Source organism: Elephas maximus, chromosome 10 (assembly GCF_024166365.1).
Source record: "Elephas maximus indicus isolate mEleMax1 chromosome 10, mEleMax1 primary haplotype, whole genome shotgun sequence".
Taxonomy (NCBI): Eukaryota; Metazoa; Chordata; class Mammalia; order Proboscidea; family Elephantidae; genus Elephas; species Elephas maximus.
In genome coordinates this window covers 64,734,533-64,759,568 of record NC_064828.1, presented here as the reverse complement: position 1 = coordinate 64,759,568, position 25,036 = coordinate 64,734,533, and the positions used below count along the sequence as shown (strand labels likewise).

Sequence of the window (25,036 nt, the reverse complement as noted above, 5' to 3'; positions counted from 1 at the left end):
GAAATGCAAATCAAAACTACAATGTGATTCCATCTCACTCCAACAAGGCTGGCATTAATCCAAAAAACACAAAATAATAAATGTTGGAGAGGTTACGGAGAGACTGGAACACTTCTACACTGCTGGTGGAAATATAAAATGGTACAACCACTTTGGAAATCCATTAGACGCTTCCTTCAAAAACTAGAAATAGAACTACCATACGATCCAGCAGTCCCACTCCTTGGAATATATCCTAGAGAATTAAGATCCTTTACATGAACAGATATATGCATACCCATGTTCATTGCAGCTCTATTTACAATCGCAAAAAGGTGGAAGCGACCAAGGTGCCCATGAACGGATGAAAGGATAAATAAATTATGGTATAGTCACACAATGGAATAGTACGCATCAATAAAAAACAATGATGAATTTGTGAAACATTTCATAATGTGGAGGAATCTGGAAGGCATTATGCTGAGTGAAATTAGTCAGTTGCAAAAGGACAGATACTATATGAGACCAGTATTATAAGAGCTCAAGAAATAGTTTAAACAGAGAAGAAAATATTCTTTGATGATTATAAGAATGGGGAGGGTGGGAGGGGATATTCACTAATTAGATGGTAGACAACACACAAGACAGGAGAGGTCAGAACAACTGGACTAAACCAAAAGCAGTTTCCTGAATAAACTGAATGCTTCGAAGGCTGGAGTAGCAGGAGCGGGGGTTTGGGGATCGTGGTTTCAGGGGACATCTAAGTCAACTGGCATAATAAAATCTATTAAGGAAATGTTCTGTGTCCTGCTTTGGTGAGTGGCATCTGGGGTCTTAAACGCTAGCAAGCGGCCATCTAAAAGTTGCATCAATTGGTCTCAACCCACCTGGGGCAAAGGAAAATGAAGAACACCAATGACACAAGGTAATTATGAGCCCAAGAGACAGAAAGGGCCACATAAGTCATAGACTATATCAGCCTGAGACCAGAAGAACTAGATGGTGCCTGGCTACAACTGATAACTGCCCTGACAGGGAACACAACAGAGAACCCCTGATGGAACAGGAGATTAGTGGGATACAGACCTCCAATTCTCGTAAAAAGACCAGACTTAATGGTCTGACTTAGACTAGAAGGACCCCAAAGGTCATGGTCCCCAGACCTTCTGTTAGCCCAAGACTGGAACCATTCCCAAAGTCAACTCTTCAGACAGGAATTGGACTGGACTATTAAATAGAAAATGATACTGGTGAGGAATGAGCTTCTTGGCCCAAGTAGACACATGAGACTATGTGGGCAGCTCCTGTCTGGAGGCAAGGTGAGAAGGCAGAGGTGGTTAGAAGCTGGCTGAGTGGACACAGAAATACAGGGTAGAGAGGAGTGTGCTCTCGTTAGGGGGAGAGCAAATAGGGGTATATAGCAAGTTGTATATAAATTTTTGTATGAGAGACTGACTTGATTTGTAAACTTTCACTTAAAGCACAATAAAAAAAAAGATTAGACGAAGACTTATTAACAACCTGTGATATGCAGATGGTACTACCTTGCTTGCTGAAAGCAAGAGAACTTGAAATACTGATGAAGATCAAAGACTATAGCCTTCCGTATGGATTATATCTCAAAGAAAGCAAAAATCCTCACAACTGGGCCAATAAGCAGCATCATGATAAATGGTGAAAGTTTGGAAGTTGTCAAGAATTTCATTTTACCTGGATCCACAGTCAGCGTCCATGGAAGCAGCAGTCAAAAAATAAAACGGCACTGGGCGCCTCTGCTGCAAAATACCTCTTTAAAGTGTTGAAAAACAAAGATGTCACCTTGAGGGCTAAGGTGCACCTGACCCATGCCACGGTGCTGTTGTTCACCTCATATGCATGCGAAAGCGGAATAATGAATGAGGAAAACCTAAGAAAAATTGATGTCTTTGAATTATAGTGTTGGTGAAAAATAATACCATAGGCTGCCGGAAGAACAAACAGATCTGTCTTAGAAGAAGTACAACCAGAATACTGTTGAGAAGTGGGACTGGCAAAATTTCATCTCACCTACTTTGAACATGTTATCAGGAGGGACCAGTCCCTAGAGAAGGACATCATGCTTGGTAAAGTGAGGGTCAACAAAAATAAGGAAGACCCTCAATGAGATGAATGGACAAAGTGGCTGCAACATGGGCTCAAGCATAGCAATGATTGTGATGATAGCGCAGGACCAGGCAGCGTTTCCTTCTGTTGTACATAGGATTGCTGTGAGTTGGAACTGAACTGATGTCACCTAACAACAATACAATAACAATTTGTTTCTTATTTCTTACGTTTATGCAGTATCCTGTAGTTTTCCCATACACTACTTACTTTGATTTTTACCCTTTGCTTTAGTAGATGTTACTCTCATTTTATAGATGAAAGAGTATGTGTTTCAGCAGAGTTAAGTGATCTTCCCAAGATCACACAGTTGGCTTATGGCGGAGCCTCTGGTGCCACTTTTTCTTTCTTCTGTCTACCTGTCTTCTGAGCATAGTTCTAGTATTTCTTTTGCAGCTTTGCCTTTTACGTTTTTTTGATTGAACTTCCTGCATCTGTAGTTCATACTGGCCTTTAATATACTGGCCTGTATATATATCTTGTTCTCCTTTGTCTCATTCCTACTCATATAGGAAAAATAGAAGAAGGTTAGGAAAGAGTTTTTTTTGCCATGTAAGAGTAGAACGTAGGGAAAAAAGTCCACCAAAAGAAATAGGCACAGATGAGTCAGAATGCAAAGGTCTGTGTTCTGCAAAAAGACAACATTAAAAAAGAAAAGGAAAGAAAGAAGCACTTAAGGCCAAAAAGAGAGAGAATGTGTATGTGTTGATGAGTAGATGAAAAGGTAGCATTGGTGAGTAAATTTGCCAGTGAGGGTAGCTTATTGAGAGAGAGTATAGAAAGTGTTGGAGCAAGATAAGAGAAAAGAAGGGATGAATTGAGAAATAAGAAAGGACTGGCCACGAAATGAAAAAAGGATAGTCAGAAGATAGGCCTTTACTAATTTTGGTATTGAGGGCATAACTTTTTAGTGTTATGAAATGTCAGGTTTAAAAAGACTTGTAAGTTTAATAGTGTAACTCTTATGCTTCACAGATTTGAACATTGAGGCCTCTAGAGTTTTGTGACTAGAGTCATACAGCTAGAAAATGGCCTAGATGGTACTGAAATGCAGATCTAGTATTCTCTTTTATAGTATTAGAATTTATATGGAAAATTATACTTCATTTCTTTGAATGCATCCTCCTTCCCCCCTTCCCTTCCTAACATGTTATTAGAGGATTTTGAACATACCATAAAGCTGGCGGGCTAATAGAATAACTCCTTGTACCTATTACCTGGCCCCAGTCCCCATTAACCCATGCCTAATCTGCCCCATACACTCCCCATCTTGTGCTGTTTTTTAGTGAACCCCAAACATAATTTCATCCATAAATATATTACTATGTATTTCAGAAATGTAAGGATGCTCCTTTTGAAAATTAACATAATTGATACTACTATCACACCTAAAAAAATTAACAATAATTCCTTCATGTCATCACATATCCAGTCAGTGTTCAAATTTCCAGTTACATCATGCTCTTTCATGCCACTGTGCGTTTGTATACATGGTTCACTTTGCTGTGTATGCTTCCACTTCCACCCTTCCCTGCCTAGCTATGTTTTCATGTTCAGTTCATGTCAGCTCCTCTGGGAAGCATTTATTGTCTCTTTACTCAAGTTAGATGTTCCTTCTCTGTCCCCACACAATCTATACCAACCTCCAGCAGAATATTTGCCAACTTAAAACGTGATGGATGGCAATTATATATACAGTATATGATTCTATGTATGTGATTGGCGGCTCGGTGGTTAAGCACTTGGCTGCTAACTGAAAGGTTGGCAGTTTGAACCAACCAGCAGCTAAGCAGTAGAAAGACGTAGCAGTCTACTTTTGTGAAGATTATAGCCTTGGAAACCCTATGGGGCAGTTCTCCTCTGTCCTATAAGGTCACTATGAGTTGGAATCGCCTCGAGAGCACACAACAACATGTGTATGAAAGCTCTTTTTACATAAGCTGACAAAATTTGTAATTATGTATTTATTCAGTGATTAGTTTATTTTCTGATTTTTTTTTTCCATAGGTAGAAGCCCCATGTGGTCAGGGACTTTGTTTGCTACTTTCCCTAGTGCCTAGCACAGTGCCTACATGTAGTAGAGGCTAAATAAACACCTTCAAATATGTACAGTAAAACCTTTTTGGACTGTAAATTAATGTATTTATTAGAAACAAAATAGTACTATTCATATTTATAGAACAAATGTAAATAATTGTTTCTGGAATTGATTATGATTAACACTGTACAATTTCTGGGTCAGAAACAAATCTTCATTTAAGATAGGAACCCAAGCAACTGGAAAGTTTTCTAAATATCGTACATTTTAACTGTTAGGATACTGTGAATTCAAAAGCCTTTATAAAGTACCAAATTGTCATATGCTTGCCTATGAGAGAAGTGTAAATATTTTGAATTACACTTTTATTATATTTAATTTCTTTTCAAACATTTTAGATACTCAAGATGATGAAGTGGCTGAAACTGTTTATAGAGATAGGAAGAGGCAGTTACCTTTGGAACTCACAGTGGAACTAACAGAAGAGACATTTAACACTACAGTAATGGCTTCTGACAGCATAGTGCTCTTCTATGCTGGTTGTGAGTATGATCATTTAGAGGAGACTATCTGTATTAACATACTGGAGCATTTAAAGTAGACAGGTTTTATTTTTGCATACTGAATATTGCGTGTTCATGTTCTAAAATGACAGCTTTCATATGTCCCAGGTAGACTGCACAAGTTGAAGCATTGGCTTATAACTGATTGGGTATTGTAAAACAGATTATATCTGATTTACAAATTGAAGGTTAATGATTAACTAGATGTTTAGCTAGTAATTTTGAAAACTTACTGTGATTCAATCTAATGATTTTAATATTCTAATAGTTCTCGTAGCTTTATAGGAAGTATATTGATTTTTGTGAGGCACTGATGGTTCAGTGGTAGAATTCTCAACTTCCATGTGGGAGAATCTGGCTCAATTCTGGGGCAGTGCACCTCATGTGCAGCCACCACGTGTCAGTCAGTGGTGGCTTGCAGCTTGCTGTGATGCTGACAGGTTTTAGTGGAGCTTGTAGACTAAGGTGGACTAGGAAGAAAGACCTGGCAATCTATTTCCAAAAATCAGCCAGTGAAAACCCTATGGTTTTCCCATGTCGTGTTGCAAACATACTTACTTGATTTGCAGCCAATCATGAGGATGGTTTAGGACTGGACAGTGTTTCATTTTGTTGTTTACAGGGTCACCATGAGTCAGGGACCAGCTCAAAGGCAGCTAACAACCAAACCTACTGCTGCCGAGTTGATTCGGACACACAGTGACCCTATAAGAGAGAGTAAAACTGCCCCATAGGGTTTCCAAGGACCAGCTGGTGGATTTAACTGCCAGCCTTTTGGTTAGCAGCCGTAGCTCTTAACTATTGCACCACCAGGGCTCCAATGACAGCTAACAACAAGAATAACATATTTCTTTTATCTTCAGATAAATGTCATTCAGCTATACTTTTTACAGGATGAATGCAGAAAATTAGTTTCATATGAAACCCTCTAAGTTTTTTGACAAATGTTGAATGCAATATGCTAGAGTATTTCTTTTTAAGAGGTAACAATTTTGGAAAACCTCATAAATTTATATGTTTATTATAGGTATAAGTATAGACGCTTTAGAGATACATGTTTGAATTTTTTTGTTTTCATATAGGGGAAGCAGTATCCATGGCATTTCTGCAATCATATATTGATGTGGCGATTAAATTGAAAGGTATTGTGTACATAATTATTTTCCTGAAGCTATAGCTGTTTCTAAAACACTGTAATGCTAATGATCTAGAAATCCCCATAAAATTTCAGGTGACTATGATTGTGTCTCCAACGTTAATTTAATGAACTAAGAGTCTCAGAAATACTCAAAAGCGTTTAATTGTCTTCATGGAATTGACTATAGTAGAAAATAGAGAGTCCATGTAGTATGTATACAGTCAATCCAATAAATAGCCTTTTTGGCTGAATCCATTCATTTGGCAAACATTTACTGAGTGACTGTTCTGTGCCAGTTACTATTAAGCTGCTGGAGATAAGAAGATAGATAAGACCCAGTCTCCTACAGCACTCATAGTCTAATGAAAGATCCAAGATCCCAGTTTCTTGAACCTATATAATTCGCTCCTCATAGATGGCACAGTGGTTAAGTGCTACGGCTGCTAACCCAAGGGTCAGCAGTTTAAATCTGCCAGGCGCTCCTTGGAAACTCTATGGGGCAGTTCTACTCTGTTCTATAGGGTCGCTATGAGTAGGAATCGACTCGACGGCACAGGGATTTTTTTTTGACTGGGTAGATTAGAATATTTCTCAGTGAGTCAGGATCTTTTTGTTTTAATTATTTTATGAAACTTGATCCAGCAGCAGCCAAAAAAAGAATTCAAGGAATGGACTTTAACTTAAAATGTCTCTGCCACCATCCTAGCAAAGATGTAACAAAAGTAGGGAGGCCTAGTAATAAGAGAGTGATATGGTGGATAAGATGTGTATAATATTTTGTAATGATGTGAGTAAGACAGAATGTATTATGCTTGGTATCTGTTACATGATTTTTCTCCTATTCTGTTTTTCTTGTAACTAGAAGCTTTTATGGTTAAATAGGCTTATTCTTGGCTACCCTAGGAATATATCTACCATTTCCCTTTTTTGGGCACTTGTTTACAGGCTTTTTCGTCATTTTTTAAGTTCTTTATGGGCAGGTAGTGTGTCTTATACCTAGCTCACTAGACTTAGCATACTGCCTTATGTTTCAGAATATGAACTTTTTAGTAATTGTTGAATAAATAAACTAATATAGTGGAGTATAATGATTTTTGTTTTTTCTAATTGAAAATCAGTACTGGTTTTAAAGAACTAATTTTTGGTGTACATCTTATTTATGCATTAGGCACTTTTTGTGAACTCAAGAAATTGATTCTAACAAGCCAGTGTTTTATACTAATTAAAACATCAGAGATTCTAAAATTGATTTTATGAACGATTTCTCTTTCATTTGTTACCCGATCACATTTGATCTAACTTTTCATTATTTCATTAATGAATGGAGGGATGATTAAGTCAGTAGATACTATGATCCTGAATCTTTTTTTTTTTTTTTCATTTAAAGCAATTTGTTACTCTCTTTCAGACTGTCCTTTATAATTGCAAGCTATGGACAGATTTAAGTTTCTTCTTTTTTGGGTTCTCCAGCTTTACTGGCAAATAAGTGGAAGAAAGGAAAGGAGGGGAAAATATGAACTATAATGAAATAGTAATTGGATAATGTCCTTGAATAATAGAATTAATTCTTTTCTCCCCACTCTCATTTATTTGGTTTGACACTGGATAAGTATAGAAAAAGATTCCCTTATTTTATTCTGTATTAATGGCCAAACAGAGAGACTGTCTGCCTTCTCAGTGCAAAGGCTCTGAGTTGTATGTGTTTGTACAATTTAAAAAAAAAAGCAGATAACCAAGCCAGGACTTGCTTTCCTTTTCATTTGGTCTATTTCGTATGAATAACAATCCTTTCAATAATTAGATACCAGATAAATGGACTATTTTGGAAGTTCAGGGAGTTTAGTGTAAAAGTGCTTACTATAGGTAACTATAGTGTTTTGTGTATGTGTTGAAGCCTATTCTATAACTTTGTAAATTAGGAAAATATTCTAATGTTTTGGACAGTTAGGCCTGTAATCTGTCTTTCATGTTTGATTTCTTCAGAAAAAGCCATTTTTTTATCTTAGTCCAGGATGATGATGAATATTTACTCAGTCACAAGGTGGCAGCAAATGTCAGGTTTTTATACTTACATATTGTCTGTATCTAAGATAATCTATTTTTTCCCCTTTACATGAGGAACCCTATTTTACATTACTCCAGTGGTAAAGTGTATGGGATATAATGCTATAGCAGCCTTAGACTATTAGCTTTTTATACTGAAACATGATTAAATACTGAAATTATTATACAGGAAACAAAATAAAAATTTTAAATCGTTAACTTCAGTTTAAGTAGCCTTATAACATTTAATGACATGTTTTACTGTTCTATTTCCAGTTTTAAAGATAGCATCAAAGTTTTCAACTTGGGTTGTAGGGACAAAGAAATAATAATAAACATTTTTAGCAGCAGAAGACATGTGAGGGTTCTACTGAAGGAAAAGAACTATATCTGTAATAGCACAAGAGTCCATACTTGTTTGGCAGTATATAATATGGTAAAACCCATTAAAACCCACTGCCATCGAGTCGATTCCGACTCATAGAGTATTTATTCACTAAATGATTAAAGGATAAGAGAACATAGTAGAGACGCCATGTAGCAGATCTGATTTTGGAGTGAAATAAGAATTTCTCTTCATTTATAAAAACACTCATATAATACTCGGGTATTAACGTACCTTAGTGTAAAATTTTAAGATGTGTTTATGAAGAAATGTCAATATACATTCTGCACATTTTAATTGGGTACATACTGTTTAACAGACGTTGGGCTAGGCACTAGAGATGCAATAGTAATTTTTTTATACCCTACCTCTATTATCTATTATCAGACATAGTTAACATTAAATCTAAAGTGAAAAGTTATTACATCCATGAGATATAATCTAGAATATTTTAAAATATAAAAATGGATTTCAGTATTAAAATCTTCTAGTGATAAAATATTAAAATACTACATTTCACAATTATAATTCATATGGTTAAGTTACATTTAGGCTTTATCCTAAATTGACATACAAAGATGCCTTCTTTGATCTAATGTAATATTAAAGATTATTTTTTACTGTAATTTATTCCTTCCTTTGAGTAGCCGAGCTGTGTGGTGCTTATTCTATTTGGTTTTTGATCTTTCTCTACCCAATGATTTACCCAGAACTTTACATATTTTATTATAGAACAAGTAGGACTTTCTGTTTGTGATTCCACTATGTGTTTTCTGAAAAATTATAATATTTAGGCATTCATAAACTCAGAAACGGGAAAGTCCAATTCCTGTAATATATGTAGTAATATAGAGATTAGATTCCCTTTTTAAAAAAATATAAATGTTCAGTGCTGCAGTCTTTTGCATTAGAAAAAATTATTTCTGGATATAAATAAAAAATGCAGTTACAAGCTTCATTTGCTTGATACCTTTGGTTTTTGACAGTTTTAGGAGTTCATAGTAGCTCTATCAGGGAGCTACAGTAGTTTCTAACTGAATTCATTATATGTTTCAGAGGGCTTGGTATTAGAGGAGGATTATATCACAAATATCCTAGTTGCTTTTTCTGATTCAGCAGGTAGCACATGGTGCTTACAAATAGTTGTAGAATTTAATTGAAATTAATTAAAAGATGTAATAATTCTATAAGGAAATTTATTTCAGGGATATTTGATATTTGCTCATTCCTTTAAATTAAGATTATAATATTATACAGAAGAATATATTCATTATTTTTTTCTGATTATTATTGTGTTATGAAGAAAAGTATAGGGAAGACTTAAATTGTAAATATAGGAATTTTATACATTAATATCTATAAAGGGTATGTTTTCCTTTCATTTAGGCACATCCACTATGCTGCTTTCTAGAGTAAACTGTGGAGATTGGTCTGACTTATGTACTAAGCAAAACGTTACTGAATTTCCTTTTGTAAAGATGTACAAGAAAGGTGAGAACCCAGTGTCTTATGCTGGTATGCTAGGAACTGAAGATCTCCTAAAATTTATTCATCTGTAAGTATTCAACTTCACTAGAGGATTTTTAAAAATTTTAGGTTTATAAAACTTTTAATTCCTGTGATTTGTTGGCATACTTTGAATGGGTTAAGGGGGATACTAGAATTGAGATAGAATGAAGATAGATGAAGAGAGCCTATCCACATTTCATCATTTTTTTTTGGAAGATAGTAATAATTTTGTTTAATGAAGGCAATTTTTCTTTAATAATAGTATTTGTCTTTATTTTGTCAGTCGTTTATCTTGTTTATATATTGTTTGCTAAGTTCAGTAAACATGTCTCTAAAATTTAATTTTGAATGTAGTCATGTATTCATTCAGCAACAGGATTTCATGTCCAGTGAACATAACATCTGTTCAAGAAGCAGAAGAATATTTAAGTGGGAAATTATTTGAAGACCTGCTCTCTTATTCTAGTGTGTCAGTTCTGGGAATATTTAGCCCAACCATGACAACAGGTAAGAAGAGTTGAGCTTTTAAATCATACAATATGTAGTTAGAAACCCATGGCTACCTAGTTTTAAAAAAAGAATGAATATCCTTTTAAATTATAGAGAATTCAAATTATAAATAATATTAAAAATACAGAATTTAAAGAGAAATAAAAATCTATAATCATTCAACCCCCACGTGTCTGTCAGTTTTTCGTACTGTGGGGCTTGCCTGTTGCTGGGATGCTGGAAGCTATGCCACCGGTATTCAGATACCGGCAGGGTCACCCATGGAGGACAGGTTTCAGCTGAGCTTCCAGACTAAGACAGACTAGGAAGAAGAACCCGGCAGTCTACTTCTGAAAAGCATTAGCCAGTGAAAACCTTATGAAGAGCGGTGGAACATTGTCTGATATAGTGCTAGAAGATGAGCCCCCCAGGTTGGAAGGCACTCAAAAGATGACTGGGGGAGAGCTGCCTCCTCAAAGTAGAGTCGACCTTAATGACGTGGATGGAGTACAGCTTTCAGGACCTTCATTTGCTGATGTGGCACGACTCAAAATGAGAAGAAACAGCTGTAAATATCCATTAATAATTGGAACCTGGAATGTACGAAGTATGAATCTAGGAATATTGGAAATTGTCAAAAATGAAATGGAACGCATAAACATCGATATCCTAGGCATTAGTGAGCCGAAATGGACTGGTATTGGCCATTTTGAATTGGACAATCATATAGTCTACTATGCTGGGAATGACAACTTGAAGAGAAACAGTGTTGCATTCATCGTCAGAAAGAACATTTCAAGATCTATCCTGAAGTACAATGCTGTCAGTGATAGGATAATATCCATACGTGTACAAGGAAGACCAGTTAATACGACTGTTATTCAAATTTACGCACCAACCACTAGGGCCAAAGATGAAGAAATAGAAGATTTTTATCAGGTGCTGCAGTCTGAAATTCATTGAACAGGTAATCAAGATGCATTGATACTTACTGGTGATTTTAATGTGAAAGTTGGAAACAAGAAGGATCAGTAGTTGGAAAATATGGCCTTTGTGTTAGAAACAATGCTGGAGATCAAATGATAGAATTTTGCAAGACCAACGACTTCATTGCAAATACCTTCTTTCACCAACATAAACGGCGACTATACACATGAACCTCGCCAGATGGAACACACAGAAATCAAATTGACTACATCTGTGGTAAGAGACGATGGAAAAGCTCAATATCATCAGTCAGAGCAAGGCCAGGGGCCGACTGTGGAACAGACCATCAATTGCTCATATGCAAGTGCAAGCTGAAACTGAAGAAAATCAGAGCAAGTCCACGAGAGCCAAAATATGACCTTGAGTACATCCCACCTGAATTTAGAGACCATCTCAAGAATAGATTTGACGCATTGAACACTAGTGACTGAAGACCAGACGAGTTGTGGAATGACATCAAGGACATCATATATGAAGAAAGCAAGAAGTCATTGAGAAGACAGGAAAGAAAGAAAAGACCAAGATGGATGTCAGAGGAGACTCTGAAACTTGCTCTTGAGCGTTGAGCAGCTAAAGCAAAAGGAAGAATTGATGAAGTAAAAGAACTGAACAGAAGATTTCAAAGGGCGTCTCTTGAAGACAAAGTAAAGTATTATAATGACATGTGCAAAGAGCTGGAGATGAAAATGGAAAGGGAAGAACACACTTCGCGTTTCTCAAGCTGAAAGAACTGATGAAAAAGTTCAAGCCTCGAGTTGCAATACTGAGGTTTTTTATGGGGGAAAATATGAAACGACACAGGAAGCATCAAAAGAAGATGGAAGGAATATACAGAGTCATTATATGAAAAAAAAATTAGTGGATTTTCAGCCATTTCAAGAAGTAGCGTATGATCAGGAACTGATGGTACTGAAGGAAGAAGTCCAAGATGCTCTGAAGGCATTGGTGAGAAACAAGGCTCCAGGAATTGATGGAATATCAGTTGAGATGTTTCAACAAACACAGGCAGCACTGGAGGTGCTCACTCGTCTACGCCAAGAAATACGGAAGACAGCTTCCTGGCCAGCTGACTGGGAGAGATCCATATTTATACCTATTCCCAAGACAGGTGATCCAAGTGAATGTGGAAATTATAGAACAATATCATTAATATCCCACACAAGGAAAATTTTGCTGAAGATCGTCCAAAAATGGCTGCAGCAGTATATTGACAGGAAAGTGCCAGAAATTCAGGCCGGTTTCAGAAGAGGACGTGGAACCAGGGATAGCATTGCTGATGTCAGATGGATCCTGGCTTAAAACAGGGAATACCAGAAGGATGTGTACCTGTGTTCTATTGACTATGCAAAGGTATTCAACTGTGTGGATCATAACAAATTATGTATAACATTGCGAAGAATGGGACTTCCAGAACACTTAATTGTGCTCACGAGGAACCTTTGCATAGATCAAGAGGCAGTTGTTTGGACAGAACAAGGTGATACAGATTGGTTTAAAGTCAGGAAAGGTGTGTGTCAGGGTTGTATTCTTTCACCATGCCTATTCAGTCTGTATGCTGAGCAAATAATCTGAGAAGCTGGACTATATGAAGAAGAACGGGCATCTGGATTGGAGGAAGATTTATTAACAACCTGCGTTATGTGGGTGACACAACCTTCCTTGCTGAAAGTGAAGAGGACTTGAAGCACTTACTAATGAAGATGAAAGCCCACAGCTTTCAGTATGGATTGCACCTCAACATAAAGAAAACAGAAATCCTCACAGCTGGACCAGTGACCAACATCGTGATAAACAGGGAAAAGATTGAAGTTGTCAAGGATTTCATTTTACTTGGATTCACAATCAACAGGCATGGAAGCAGCAGTCAAGAAATCAAAAGACACATTGCATTGGGTAAATCTGCTGCAAAAGAACCTCTTTAAAGTGTTGAAGAGCAAAGATGTCACGTTGAAGACTAAGGTGTGTCTGACCTAAGCCATGGTATTTTCAATCGCATCATATGCATGTGAAAGCTGGGCAGTGAATAAGGAAGACCGAAGAAGAGTTGACGCCTTTGAATTGTGGTGTTGGCGAAGAACATTGAATATACCATGGACTGCCAAAGAATGAACAAATCTGTCTTAGAAGGAGTACAACCAGAACGCTCCTTAGAAGCAAGGATGGCGAGACTGCATCTTACATACTTTGGACATGTTGTGAGGAGGGATCAGTCCCTGGAGAAGGACATCATGCTTGGCAGAGTACAGGGTCAGTGGAAAAGAGGAAGACCCTCAAGGAGGTGGATTGACACAGTGGCTGCAGCAGTGAGCTCAAGCATAATAACAATTGTAAGGATGGCTCAGGAGTGGGCAGTGTTTCGTTCTGTTGTGCATAGGGTCATTATGAGTCAGAACCGACTCAACGGCACCTAAGAACAACTACAGTCGTTCAAAGTGGTGGTGCTTTTTTTTTTGAACTGTGGTTTAGGTGAAAGTTTACAGCTCAAGTTAGTTTCTCATTCAAAATTTATACACATTATTTTCTGACATTGGTTGCAATTCGCACAATGTTACAGCGTTCTCCTCTTTGCACCCCATGTTTCCCATGTCCATTTGTCCAGTTTTCCTGTCCCTTCCTGCCTTCTCATTTTGCTTTTGGGCAGGAGTTGCCCATTTGGTCTTGTATATTTGATTGAACTAAGAAGCGTGTTCCTCACATGTGTTATTGTTTTATACACCTGTCTAATCTTTGTCTGGAAAGTGCGCTTCAGGAGTGGTTTCAGTTCAGAGGTACCAGAGTATCCTAGGGCTATAATCTGAGGGATTCCTCCAGTCTCTTTCAGACCAGTAAGTCTGGTCTTTTCTTGTGAATTTGAATTTTGTTCTACATTTTTCTCTGGCTCTGTCTGGGACACCCTATTGTGATCCCTGTTAGAGCGGTCAATGGTGGTAGCCAGGCACCATCTGGTTCTTGTGGGCTCAGTTTGGTGGAGGCCCTGTTTCATATGGTCCATTAGTCCTTTGGATTAATATTTTCTTGTGTCTTTGGTTTTCTTCATTCTCCTTTGCTCTGGATGAGATAAGACCAGTAGATATATCTTACATGGCCGATCACAAGCTTTTAAGACCCCGAACGCTACTCACCAAAGTAGGATGCAGAACATTTTCTTTATGAACTATGTTATGCCAATTGACCTAGATGTCCCCTGAAACCATAGTCCGCAGTCCTCAGCCCCAGCAACTTGGTCCCTCATTTTGTTTGGATTTGTCTAGAAAACTTATGTCTTTGCCTTAGTCAGGTTGTGCTGACTTCCCCTACAATTGTGTTGTCTTTCCCTTCACCAAAATTGACACTTGTCTACTACCTAGTTTGTGATTTCTCCTCCCCCTCCCTCACCACACTCATAACCATCCAGCAATGTTTTTCTGTCTGTAAACCTTTTCTTCAGTTTTTGTTGTTTTCCAAAGTGGTTGTACCATTTTACATTTCCACCAGTAGTGCATAAGAGTTCCAATCTCCCTGCAACCTCTCCAACATTTGTTATATGTTTTTTTGATTCGTGCCAGTATTGTTTGGATGAGATGGTATCTGATTGTAGTTTTGAACTGTAGTTTCTCTAATGGCTAATGGTTGTGAGCATTTCTTTTTATGTCCATTAGCCACCTAAATGTCTTTTTGGGTGAAGTGTCTGTTCATATCCTTTGTCTATTTTTAATTTGATTATTTATCTTTTTGTTGTTGAGGTGTTGAAGTATTTTGTAGATATTAGAGATTAGACCCTTTTGGATATGTTGTAGCCATTTTTTTTTTTCCAGCCTGTAGCTTCTCTTTTTACTCTTTTAGTGAAGTCTTTTGATGAGCATAAGTGTTTAATTTTTAGGAGCTCCCAGCTATCTAGTTTCTCCTCTGATGTTTGTATATTGCTAGTTATGTTAGTATTATTTATGTCGTGTATTAGGGCCCCTAGTGTTGTCCCTATTTTTTCTTCCAAGGTGTTTATTGTTTTAAGTTTTATATTCAAGTCTTTGATCCATTTTGAGTTAGTTTTTGTGTATGATGTGAGGTATGGATCTTCTTTCATTTTTTTACAGATGGACATCCAGTTATGTCTGCACCATTTGTTAGACTGACTTTTCCGCATTTAGTGGACTTTAGGCCTTTGTCAAATATCAGCTGCTCATAGATGGATGGATTTACATCTGGGTTCTCTATTGTACCAGTCCCTGGTTGTTTTGAGTGCTGCATCTGTATAATAGGTTCTAAAATATGTGAGATAATGTGAGACCTCCCACTTTGTTCTTCTTCAGTAATAATATGCTTATCTAGGGCCTCTTCCCTTTCCATATAAAGTTGGTGATTTGTTTCTCCATATCTTTAAAGAAGAATACTGTTGGAACTTGGATTGGGATTATATTGTATCTGTAGATCACTTTGGGTAGCACTGACATTTTCACAATGTTGAGTCTTTCTGTCTATGAGCATGGTATGTTTTTCCTCTTATGTAGGTCTCTTTTGGTTTCTTGTAGTAGTGTTTTGTAGTTTTCTTTGTATAGGTCTTTATATCCCTGGTTAGATTTACTCCTAAGTATTTTATCTTCTTGGGGGTTATTCTAAATGGTCTCGATTTGCTGATTCCTTTTTCAAAGCTCTTTTTGTTGGTGTAGAAGAATCCAACTGATTTTTGTATGTTAGTCTTGTATCCTAATACTTTGCTGAAATCTTCTGTTAGTTCCAGTAGCTTTCTTGTGGATTCTTTGGGGTTTTCTGTGTATAAGATCGTATCATCTGTGAATAGGGACAGTTTTACTTCTTCCTTACTAATTTGGATGCCCTTTATTTCTTTTTCTTACCTTGCTGATCTAGCTAGAAATTCCAGCACGATGTCGAATCAGAGTGGTGATAAAAGGTATTGTCTGGTTCCCGTTCTCAAGGGGAATGCTTTCAGTCTCTCTCTTTTGAGAATAACTTTGACTGTTGGTTTTGCACAAACACCCTTTATTATGTCGTGTAATTTCCCTTCTATTCATATTTTGCTGAGAGTTTTTATCGAAAATGGATATTGGACTTTGTCAGATGCCTTTTCTGAGTCGATTGAGATGATCATGTAAATCTTTTGTTTTATTTATGTGGTGAGTTACATTGATTGATTTTCTAATGTTAAACCGTCCCTGCATACCCGGTATGAATCCCACCTGGTCATGATGTCCACTTGAGCACGTAGTTGGGGGGATAGTGCAGCTGATCCTTCAGCGCCTGGTACCATTGGCTGGAGGGATTGGGGGATTCCAGTGGTTCTCAGGCCTCCATTGTGGGCAGCTGGATGGAGTGGATCTTACCGCTGGCCCTCAGGCCTCTGGTGTGGGTGGTTGTGGCCCGTTCTCATGGGGCAGGACAGTGGTGAATGCCACAGATCTGTAGCTCTTGCTTAGCTGCTGCAAGTGGGCTTCAGTTGGGAGTCCTGCCTGTCTTGCTGTAATGAGAGTGTGCTGTGCCATCTCCACCAGTAAGGCCAGTGAAGGTGATTGGCAGGGGTGATGGGCTCTGGAAGTCCATGGACCTCCTGCACCAGTGGCTGGGCTAAGAGGCAGATGCCTTGTACTGGGCCGAGATGTACTGCCTTGTGGGTTGGGGCAGTGTGTAATACCACAGATCTGCAGCCCCCACATGACTGTAGGTGAAAATGGGCTTCAGCTGGGAGCCATACCTGCTTTGCCCTAAAGCGCATGTGCTGTGCCGGAGTCAGTCAGCAAAGCACTGGTGTGGGTGATCGGTGAGGGTAAAGGGAGTTGGAAGTCCATGGGTTCCCTATGCCAATGGCTGGGCTAAGAGGCAGTCATCTCAGACTAGGCCAAGAGCTACTGGCTTAGGGGGCAGGGTAGTGTTGAATGCCACAGATCTACAGGTCCCACTTGGCTGCTGCAGGTGGAAAATGGGCTTCAGCTGGGAACTCTGCTGACTTTGTGTCAGGATGGGTGTGCTGTGGTGACTCCACCAGCAAGGCACTGGTGTGGGTGATTGGAGGGGGTGGAGGGTGCTGCAAGCCCTTGGACCCCCTGGGCTAGTGGCTAGGCGAAGGGGTGGGCACCTCCAGACCGAGGTTGTGAATTCCTGGCTTAGAGAGCATGGTGATGTTGAATGCCACTGGTCTGGCATTGGAGCAGGGAGGGGAATGGGTGAGGGGAAGAGAATACCCCTTGCCCATGGAGTTCTGGTGGTGGGGGTCTGTGGTATACATGTTGGGTTGGGAGCATGCACTTAACTTTTGCAGGTCTGGTGTCACACCTGTTTGATACTGGAGATGCATACAGCGTCGCTCCTGCTTAGCTGCACCAGATGGAGTGGGTTTTGGCTTGGGATGCTGCTGCTTGTTGTAATGTGTCTGTGCTGTGCAGGTTCAGCTAGCAGGACACGGGTGAACTGGCAATCTGGAATTCTTTGTTTCCACTGTTTTTGAATTGTGTCTCCTTGTACCTGTCACTCAGTCCGATTCTTCAGCTTTGTCTTTGATGCCTAGTGTTCCTAGACTGGCGTATATATCCGATTCACTTGTGTTTTTGGGTCTTTGTTGTAAGAGGGACAACATAAAGCTTCTGACTATTCTGCCATCTTGGGCCTGCCTCCTGCTGTTTGTTTGTTTTTTCTTAAATCGTACCTTAGATGAAGGTTTACAGAACAAATTAACTTCTCATTAAACAGTTAGTACACTTATTGTTTTATGACATTGGTTAACAACTCCACAACATGTCTTTACTCTCCCCTCTTGACTTTGAGTTCCCTATTACCAGCTTTCCTGTCCCCTCCTGTCTTCTAGTCCTTGCCTCTGGGCTGTTGTGCCCCTTTAGTCTTGTTGTTTTGTGGGCCTGTCTCATCTTTGGATGAAGGCTGAACCTCAGGAGTGACTTCATTACTGAACTAAAAGGGTGTCCAGGGGCCATATTCTTGGGGTCTCTCCAGTCTATGTCAGGCCAGTAATCTGGTCTTTTTTTGTGAGTCAGAATTTTCTTGTACATTTTTCTCCAGCTCTGTCCAGGACCCTCTATTGTGATCCCTGTCAGAGCAGTCAGTGGTGGTAGCTGGGCACTGTCTAGTTGTACTGGGCTCAGTCTGGTGGAGGCCATGGTCTATTAGTCCTTTGGACTAATCTTTCACTTGTATCTTTAGTTTTCTTCATTCTCCCTTGCTCCCAAAGGGGTGAAACCAGTGGAATATCTTAGATGGCTGTTCACAGGTTTTTAAGATCTCAGATGCTACTCACCAAAGTAGACTGTAGAACATTTTCTTTATAAACTATGTTCTGCCAATTGAGCTAGATGTTCCCTGAGACCATGGTCCTCGCAGCCCTCAGCCCAGTAATTCAGTCCCTTGGGGAGTTTGGATGTGCCTGTGGAGCTTCCATGACTTTGCCTTGGACAAGTTGTGCTGGCTTTCCCAGTATTGTGTACTGTCTTAACCTTCATCGAAGGTTATCTGTTGTCTATTTAATGTTTTTCCATCCCCACCCCCTCATAACCATCAAAGATTGTTTTTGTGTGTAAGCCTTTTCATGAGTTTTTATACTAGCGGTCTCCTACAATATTTGTCCTTTTGTGATTGACCTATCTCACTCAGCGTAATGCCCTCCGGATCCATCCATGTTGTGAGACACTTCACAGATTCGTCGTTGTTCTTTATCACTGCATAGTACTCCATTGTGTGTATGTATCATAGTTTATCCATCCATCCATTGATGGGCATCTAGGTTGTTTCCATCTTTTTGCTATTGTGAACAATGCTGCAGTGAACATGGGTATGCATATATCTATTTGTGTGACAGCTCTTATTTTTCTAGGACATATTCCTAGGAGTGGGATAGCTGGATCATATTTCTGTTTCTAGCTTTCTAAGGAAGCGCCGTATCATTTTCCAAAGTGGTTGTACCATTTTGCATTCCCACCAGCACTGAATAAGAGTTCCAGTCTCCCTGCAGCCTCTCCAACATTTGTTATTTTTGGTTTTTTTTTTTTGCCAGTAATACCAGGGTGAGATGGTATTTCATTGTGGCTTTGATTTGCATTTCTGTAATGGCTGCTGATCGCAAGCATTTCCTTATATGTCTGTTAGCTGCTTGAATGTCTTCTTTGGTGAAGTGTCTATTCATTTCTTTTGCCCATTTTTTAATTGGTTTACTTGTCTTTTTATTTGGAGGTGTTGAATTTTCCTGTAGATTTTAGAGATTAGACATTTGTCAGATTTGTAATGACCAAAAATTTTTTCCCAGCCTGTAGGTTCTCTTTTTACTCTTTTAGCGAAGTCTTTTGAGGAGCACAAGTGTTTAATTTTTAGAAAATCTGTTATCTAGCTTATTTTCTGGAGTTTGCGTGTTGTTAGTTATGGTTTATATCCTGTTAATGGTATGTATTAGGGCCTCTAGAGTTGATCCTGTTTTTTCTTCTATGATCTTTTATAGTTTTTTGTTTTATCTTTAGGTCTTTGATCTATTTTGAATTAGTTTTTGTATATGGTGTGAGATATGGGTTCTGTTTCTTTTTTTTGCAGATGGGCATCCAGTTTTGCCAGCACCCTTTGTTAAAAAGACTGTCTTTTCCCCATTGGATGGACTTGGGCCCTTGTTGAAGATCAGGTGACCATAGGTGGATGGATTTACATCTGGGTTCTCAATTCTGTTCCATTGGTCAATATATCTGTTGTTATACCAGTACCAGGCTGTTTTGACTACTGTAGCTGTATAGTAGGTTCTGAGGTCAGGTAGTGTGTGTCCTCCTCCTTTGTTCTTCTTCAGTAGCGCTCTACTTATCCGGGGCCTCTTTCCTTTCCATATGAAGTTAATGATTAGTTTTTCCATCTCTGTATAGAATGTTGTTGGTATTTGGATTGGGATTGCATTGTGTTTGTAAACTGCTTTGGGTAGAATTGTCATTTTCATGATGCTTAGTCTACCTGTCGATGCGCATAGTATGTTTTCCCATTTATGTAGGTTTCTTTTGGTTTCTTGCAGTCGTGTTTTGTAGTTTTCTTTGTATATGTCTTTTACATCCCTGGTTAGATTTATTTGGTGTTAAGTTTTGATGTTTATTTCCATCTTTTTTCTGTGTACCAATGTGTTACATATTTATATACATTTTAATGTAATTGGGCTAATACTGTGTGTATGCAGAATAGTATCTTGCTGTTTTAACATTATGTTGGTACATTTTCCCTCAGTTTGCTGTTTCCTTTTTAACTTTATTTAAGAATAATTTTACATATAACAGTTTAAATTTTACTTTCAAGTCTCTTAATTTTGTGATTTCTCCCATTGCCTTTAGGTATAGATCTTTGTCATGTTTATATCAGTTAATTTTCACCTCTGTTTTCTTTTTGCTTTAATTTAAAATATTTTCTTGCTCTAATTTATATTGTCTTCTTGCTTTGAATATATTTTTCCTTTTTTTATTGTTTAACCGTGTAGCCTTTTAGTGCATGATATACGATTTGCCAGTTGCCGTCAAGCTGATTCTAATTCAAGGCAACCCCATGTGTGTCAGAGTAGGACTGCGCTCCATAGGATTTTCAATGGCTGACTTTTCAGAAGTAGATTGACAGGCCTTTCTTCCGAGGCGCCCCTGGGTGGCTCGAACCACCATCCTTTTGGTTAGCAACTGAGCATGTTAACCATTTGTACCACCCAGAAATTCCTGTAAGTTTAGAGGCTAAATATTTTTTTTCTAGATAGGTAACAATTTTTTTTTTTTAATTCTCTACTTAGTTATGATTCCATCATCATCATTTTTAAATTTACACATACATATATATATTTTTAATATTTTCTGTTTTATTCCCTTTTCCATCTATTGATACTTAATCTATTGGTTTGATAATACATGTTGAATATATGATTGGTCAATTCTCTTATTTGTCTTTTTTTTTATATTTTCTTTTGTCTATGGACTCTTCCAGGTGAACTTTAGCAATTTACATTTATTATCTTCATGATTAGAATTTATGGCACTTGTTTTCATGCTTCATTGGTGTTTCTTTTTTTCTATATGGGGTATATTTGCTTTGCTCTTATTTTCTCTAGGACTAGGGAGGATGTTCTTACTAAAACATATTTGAGCCTATAAAATCAAAGAACATACCAATGATTTTGACTCTCCATGGAAGGTGAAGAAATTTGGCATCTTTTAACTTTCTTTTATGGTCTTTTTCTCCTTGTAAGTCTCTGTGATCTCATGTTGTGGATGCAGATATCATTATTGCTAAGCTTTTATTATTATTTTTTGCATTGACTATTTTCCCTTTCAAAATTCTCTTGCATTTATTTTTTCAACATTTTATTTTGAAAATTTTCAAACATACCGCAGAGTCAAAAGAATTTTACAGTGAACACCAATGTACCCACCACCTAGATTCTACCATTAACATTTTAACTGTACTTGCACGTAGGGTCACTATGAGTTGGAACCGACTCGACAGCAGTGGGTTTGGTTTTTGGCTTGGCACACCTATCCATCCTTCTGTCCATCTACTAATTCATCTTATTTTTTGATGCACTTTAAAGTAATTTTATTGCATTCAGTTTTGATAAAATGCTTATAGTAATTATTTTGACTTTGATATTTTTACATGGCATCAGAATCCCCTGTGCTCTTTTAATATCTTAATTTCTTCATTCTTAGACTCGTACCATTTATCTCTTGCTTTGTAGTAATGTGTCTTTTAATAAGTTTTTAAGGAAGCGTACATATCGGGTATTTTTTCTAACTAATAGTATGTCTAAGAACACTGTTCTGTTGCCTTTGCACATTGATGGACTCTTGACTGGGTAACAGTAACCCTTAGTATTTTCTTCATTTACATGTTGGCTCTTACCATTTATCTATTAAGCCTCCTCCCTTCCTTTTCTCTTTTACTTAAGATAAATTTCAAATTCTGAATGAAACCTTTTGAGAATATTTGTATGGGAAGAAGACCTCCATGTCTAGCATTATATAGTGGGTACTAATAACTACTTATTAAATTTTGCTTTTTACAAATTTCTGTCTAGTAATTACCACATTTTCAAAACCCGTTAAAATAAGAGCCAAAATTAATTACTAATAAGGAATAATCAAAATATTAATGTGTGCCCTGTGGCTTACCATCTTGCAAGGCAAAATCCTAGGAAACACAGCTTTTTAATAAGTCCGTGGGTGATGCAAACAGTGCTCTTGGCTACTAACCAAAAAGCTGGAGGTTCAAGTTCACCCAGAGGTGCCTGGTGGATCTGCTTTGGAAAAACCCTATGAAGCACAGTTCTACTTTGGTATACATGGGAGTCACCATGAGTTGGAATTGACTTGACATCAACTTTTTTTTTTAACCTTTGTGAAAAGTTATGGAGTGAGCCTGTTTTACTCCTTCAGCTTTCTTTTTCTAACACTTTTGTTCTCAGTGTTGGCTTTGCTTTCCATTTACCTCAGGTGTATGGTGTTCTGAGTTCTCATTTATTATTTACACTGGTGCTCCCACCAAAAAAAGTTTTAAGTCTTCAGATAATAAAATATACAAATACAATAAAATCATTAAAACCACAGTAAGAGTCAGGCAATAAGAGAGTAGGTGAAAATCATTCTAGAAAATTTAGAAAACATTGTAGTTTATAATAAAGCTTTGTCCTAAGCAGTCTGATAGCAACTACGAACAGAAAGATGAAAATTTTGCCTTCTTATCATCGATATGTAATAAATGGCAACATACAAGCTATGGTGCTAATTTATCCATAGGTAAAACTTTTTCCTGATTGTAAATGCCGAAAGGAATTTTTCATAGTGTTTTTATATAAGGTAACAACATACACAGGAACAAAGTATTTGATCACATTTCTATAAAAATGAAGATAAAGTTTATATGTAGTGTTTTTCGACAAAAGCCAAAAGCATAATGTTAAATTATATAAAAGTAGTTATGGTGTGTCAGAATGATGCCTGGTATGATGCTTTTTATTATTTTAGTGGGTTGGTTGATTATTTCCAGCCTTTTCAGTCAGGCCTTAGTTTCTCTTGACTTTTTGTTTGATTGTATGTTTTTTGTTTTTTGCAGACTTTCACATTATAGTAGCTGGACTTTCAATATCTATTTATTGATTCAAAAAATGTATAATGATAAAAGCTGTTATTAATTTATTAACATTTTTATATAAATTTGTGTTTTAATAATAAAAGCTAGCTACTAACATTATTGGGCACTTATTGTGTATCAGATGTTGATTTGTTGTTTGTATAGATTCTAATAGTTTGAAGGTCAATGTAGTATGAGTTCCCTAAGGGCAGAGATCTTTGTTTTGTTCACTGGAATTTCCCCAGTACCAAGGATAGTGTCTGGCACATAGTAGGCACTCAGTAAAGAATTGTTGAATAAATTGACTGGGAGTCTTTGATCAAAAGGAATGGGTAATCAGTAGCTCTTCTTTGCATGGTAGTACCACAGGGCTTTTAATAAGATGTTCACAGTAAACAAAGCTCCCACTAAGTACCTGGAATACTAATTTATCTCTGATTTTGAGTGAAAAGCAGTCTGTATGCTCTACATGAGCAGTTTTCAACTTTATTTCTCACACATGATAGATGCATTCTTGTTGGAAAGGAATGTGCATAGTTTCTTTTTCTGTAAGCTATAACTTAATGCCTTTCTCTCCTGCTCAGAGAAGGCTATCAGAATATGAGTGTGTTCTTATTAATAAAAAAGAGAGAAGAAACTAAATAATTTGTAAACTACTTTTTAGCAACAGATTATTTGTAACATACCTAACAATTGATTTTGACTTTGTCTAGATATCAGAGTAGGAAATTATTTTCTGCTATGTATCTTAAACTGTCTACTTAATCAGAATCAGAGATCATTTGAAAGAAAAGGCCCGCACCAGTTAGATATATATTAGCAAGTTGAAGCTAAAAAGATGTATGGTCTTGGAGTAGTAGACAACATAATCTGAAATTCACACATGCATGGTCCAGATGATGTTATTTTTGTAACCATGGCAGATGATGCAGTGGAAGCTCACCAGTCCCTCTTTTGAGTTAAATACATAGCTAAAACTTTCTTCCTTTAATTCCTCAAGGCCTATTTGAGGCAAGTGAACTTAATTTTCACATGTTAACATCAAACTTCTCAAATTTCATCCTGGCAAGAGGTTAGATGCTTATATGTTTGCTATCAATTTGATGAAGAGTTTTATTTTTGTTTTGGTTTCTGCTAAAAATCTTAGGCGTACAGGTCAAACGTTGGATCTCTGGTTAAAACAGTTTGAAGGCTATAGAGGAGGATTATCTAATAAGGATATAAATCAAAAGCAGTTTGATGAGTTAAACATTTATAATAAAAAAAATTTATAATAAAAAAAATTTATAATAGGGAGGGTATATTCTATTCTATAACATTAAATTCTTTGACACCATTGCACTATTATCTACTCTCTTTTATTCTATTTTCTTTTATACTGCCACTCACCGTATCAAATTACCTTGCTCATTATGTCTTGTTCATCTCTCTCAGTGCTAGGAATACTGCCTTGCTTATAGTAGGTGACTAAAAGAATGAGTGGATTCTTTGACATCATACTCCATAAATTTAAAATTTAAGTTAAAAGACTGTTTTCTTCTACCTTTATACTTTTTCTTTCGTTTATTCTTTGGCTGTGCTTCCTTACTGGTAATGTGTCTTGGAGGCATAATCAGTAGTTTAAGGCAAGCCAACATTATTAAAGATGACAGGAAACCCTTCCAGTACAAAACAAAACAAAAAAAATAACAGCATGTACAAAACAG

At 37.4% G+C, this 25,036-nt stretch overlaps 1 protein-coding gene across 3 annotated transcripts in view; it reads left to right on the top strand.

The window, feature by feature from the left end:
- Positions 1-25,036, top strand: part of TXNDC16 (thioredoxin domain containing 16) — a 130,828-nt gene that overhangs the window by 78,720 nt on the left and 27,072 nt on the right. For all 3 annotated transcript variants that reach the window (XM_049897806.1, XM_049897804.1, XM_049897805.1), the window contains 4 exons: positions 4,558-4,701; positions 5,805-5,864; positions 9,675-9,843; positions 10,168-10,304. In XM_049897806.1, coding sequence (XP_049753763.1) covers positions 4,558-4,701; positions 5,805-5,864; positions 9,675-9,843; positions 10,168-10,304 — 510 coding nt within the window. The remainder of the gene's footprint in view (positions 1-4,557; positions 4,702-5,804; positions 5,865-9,674; positions 9,844-10,167; positions 10,305-25,036) is intronic.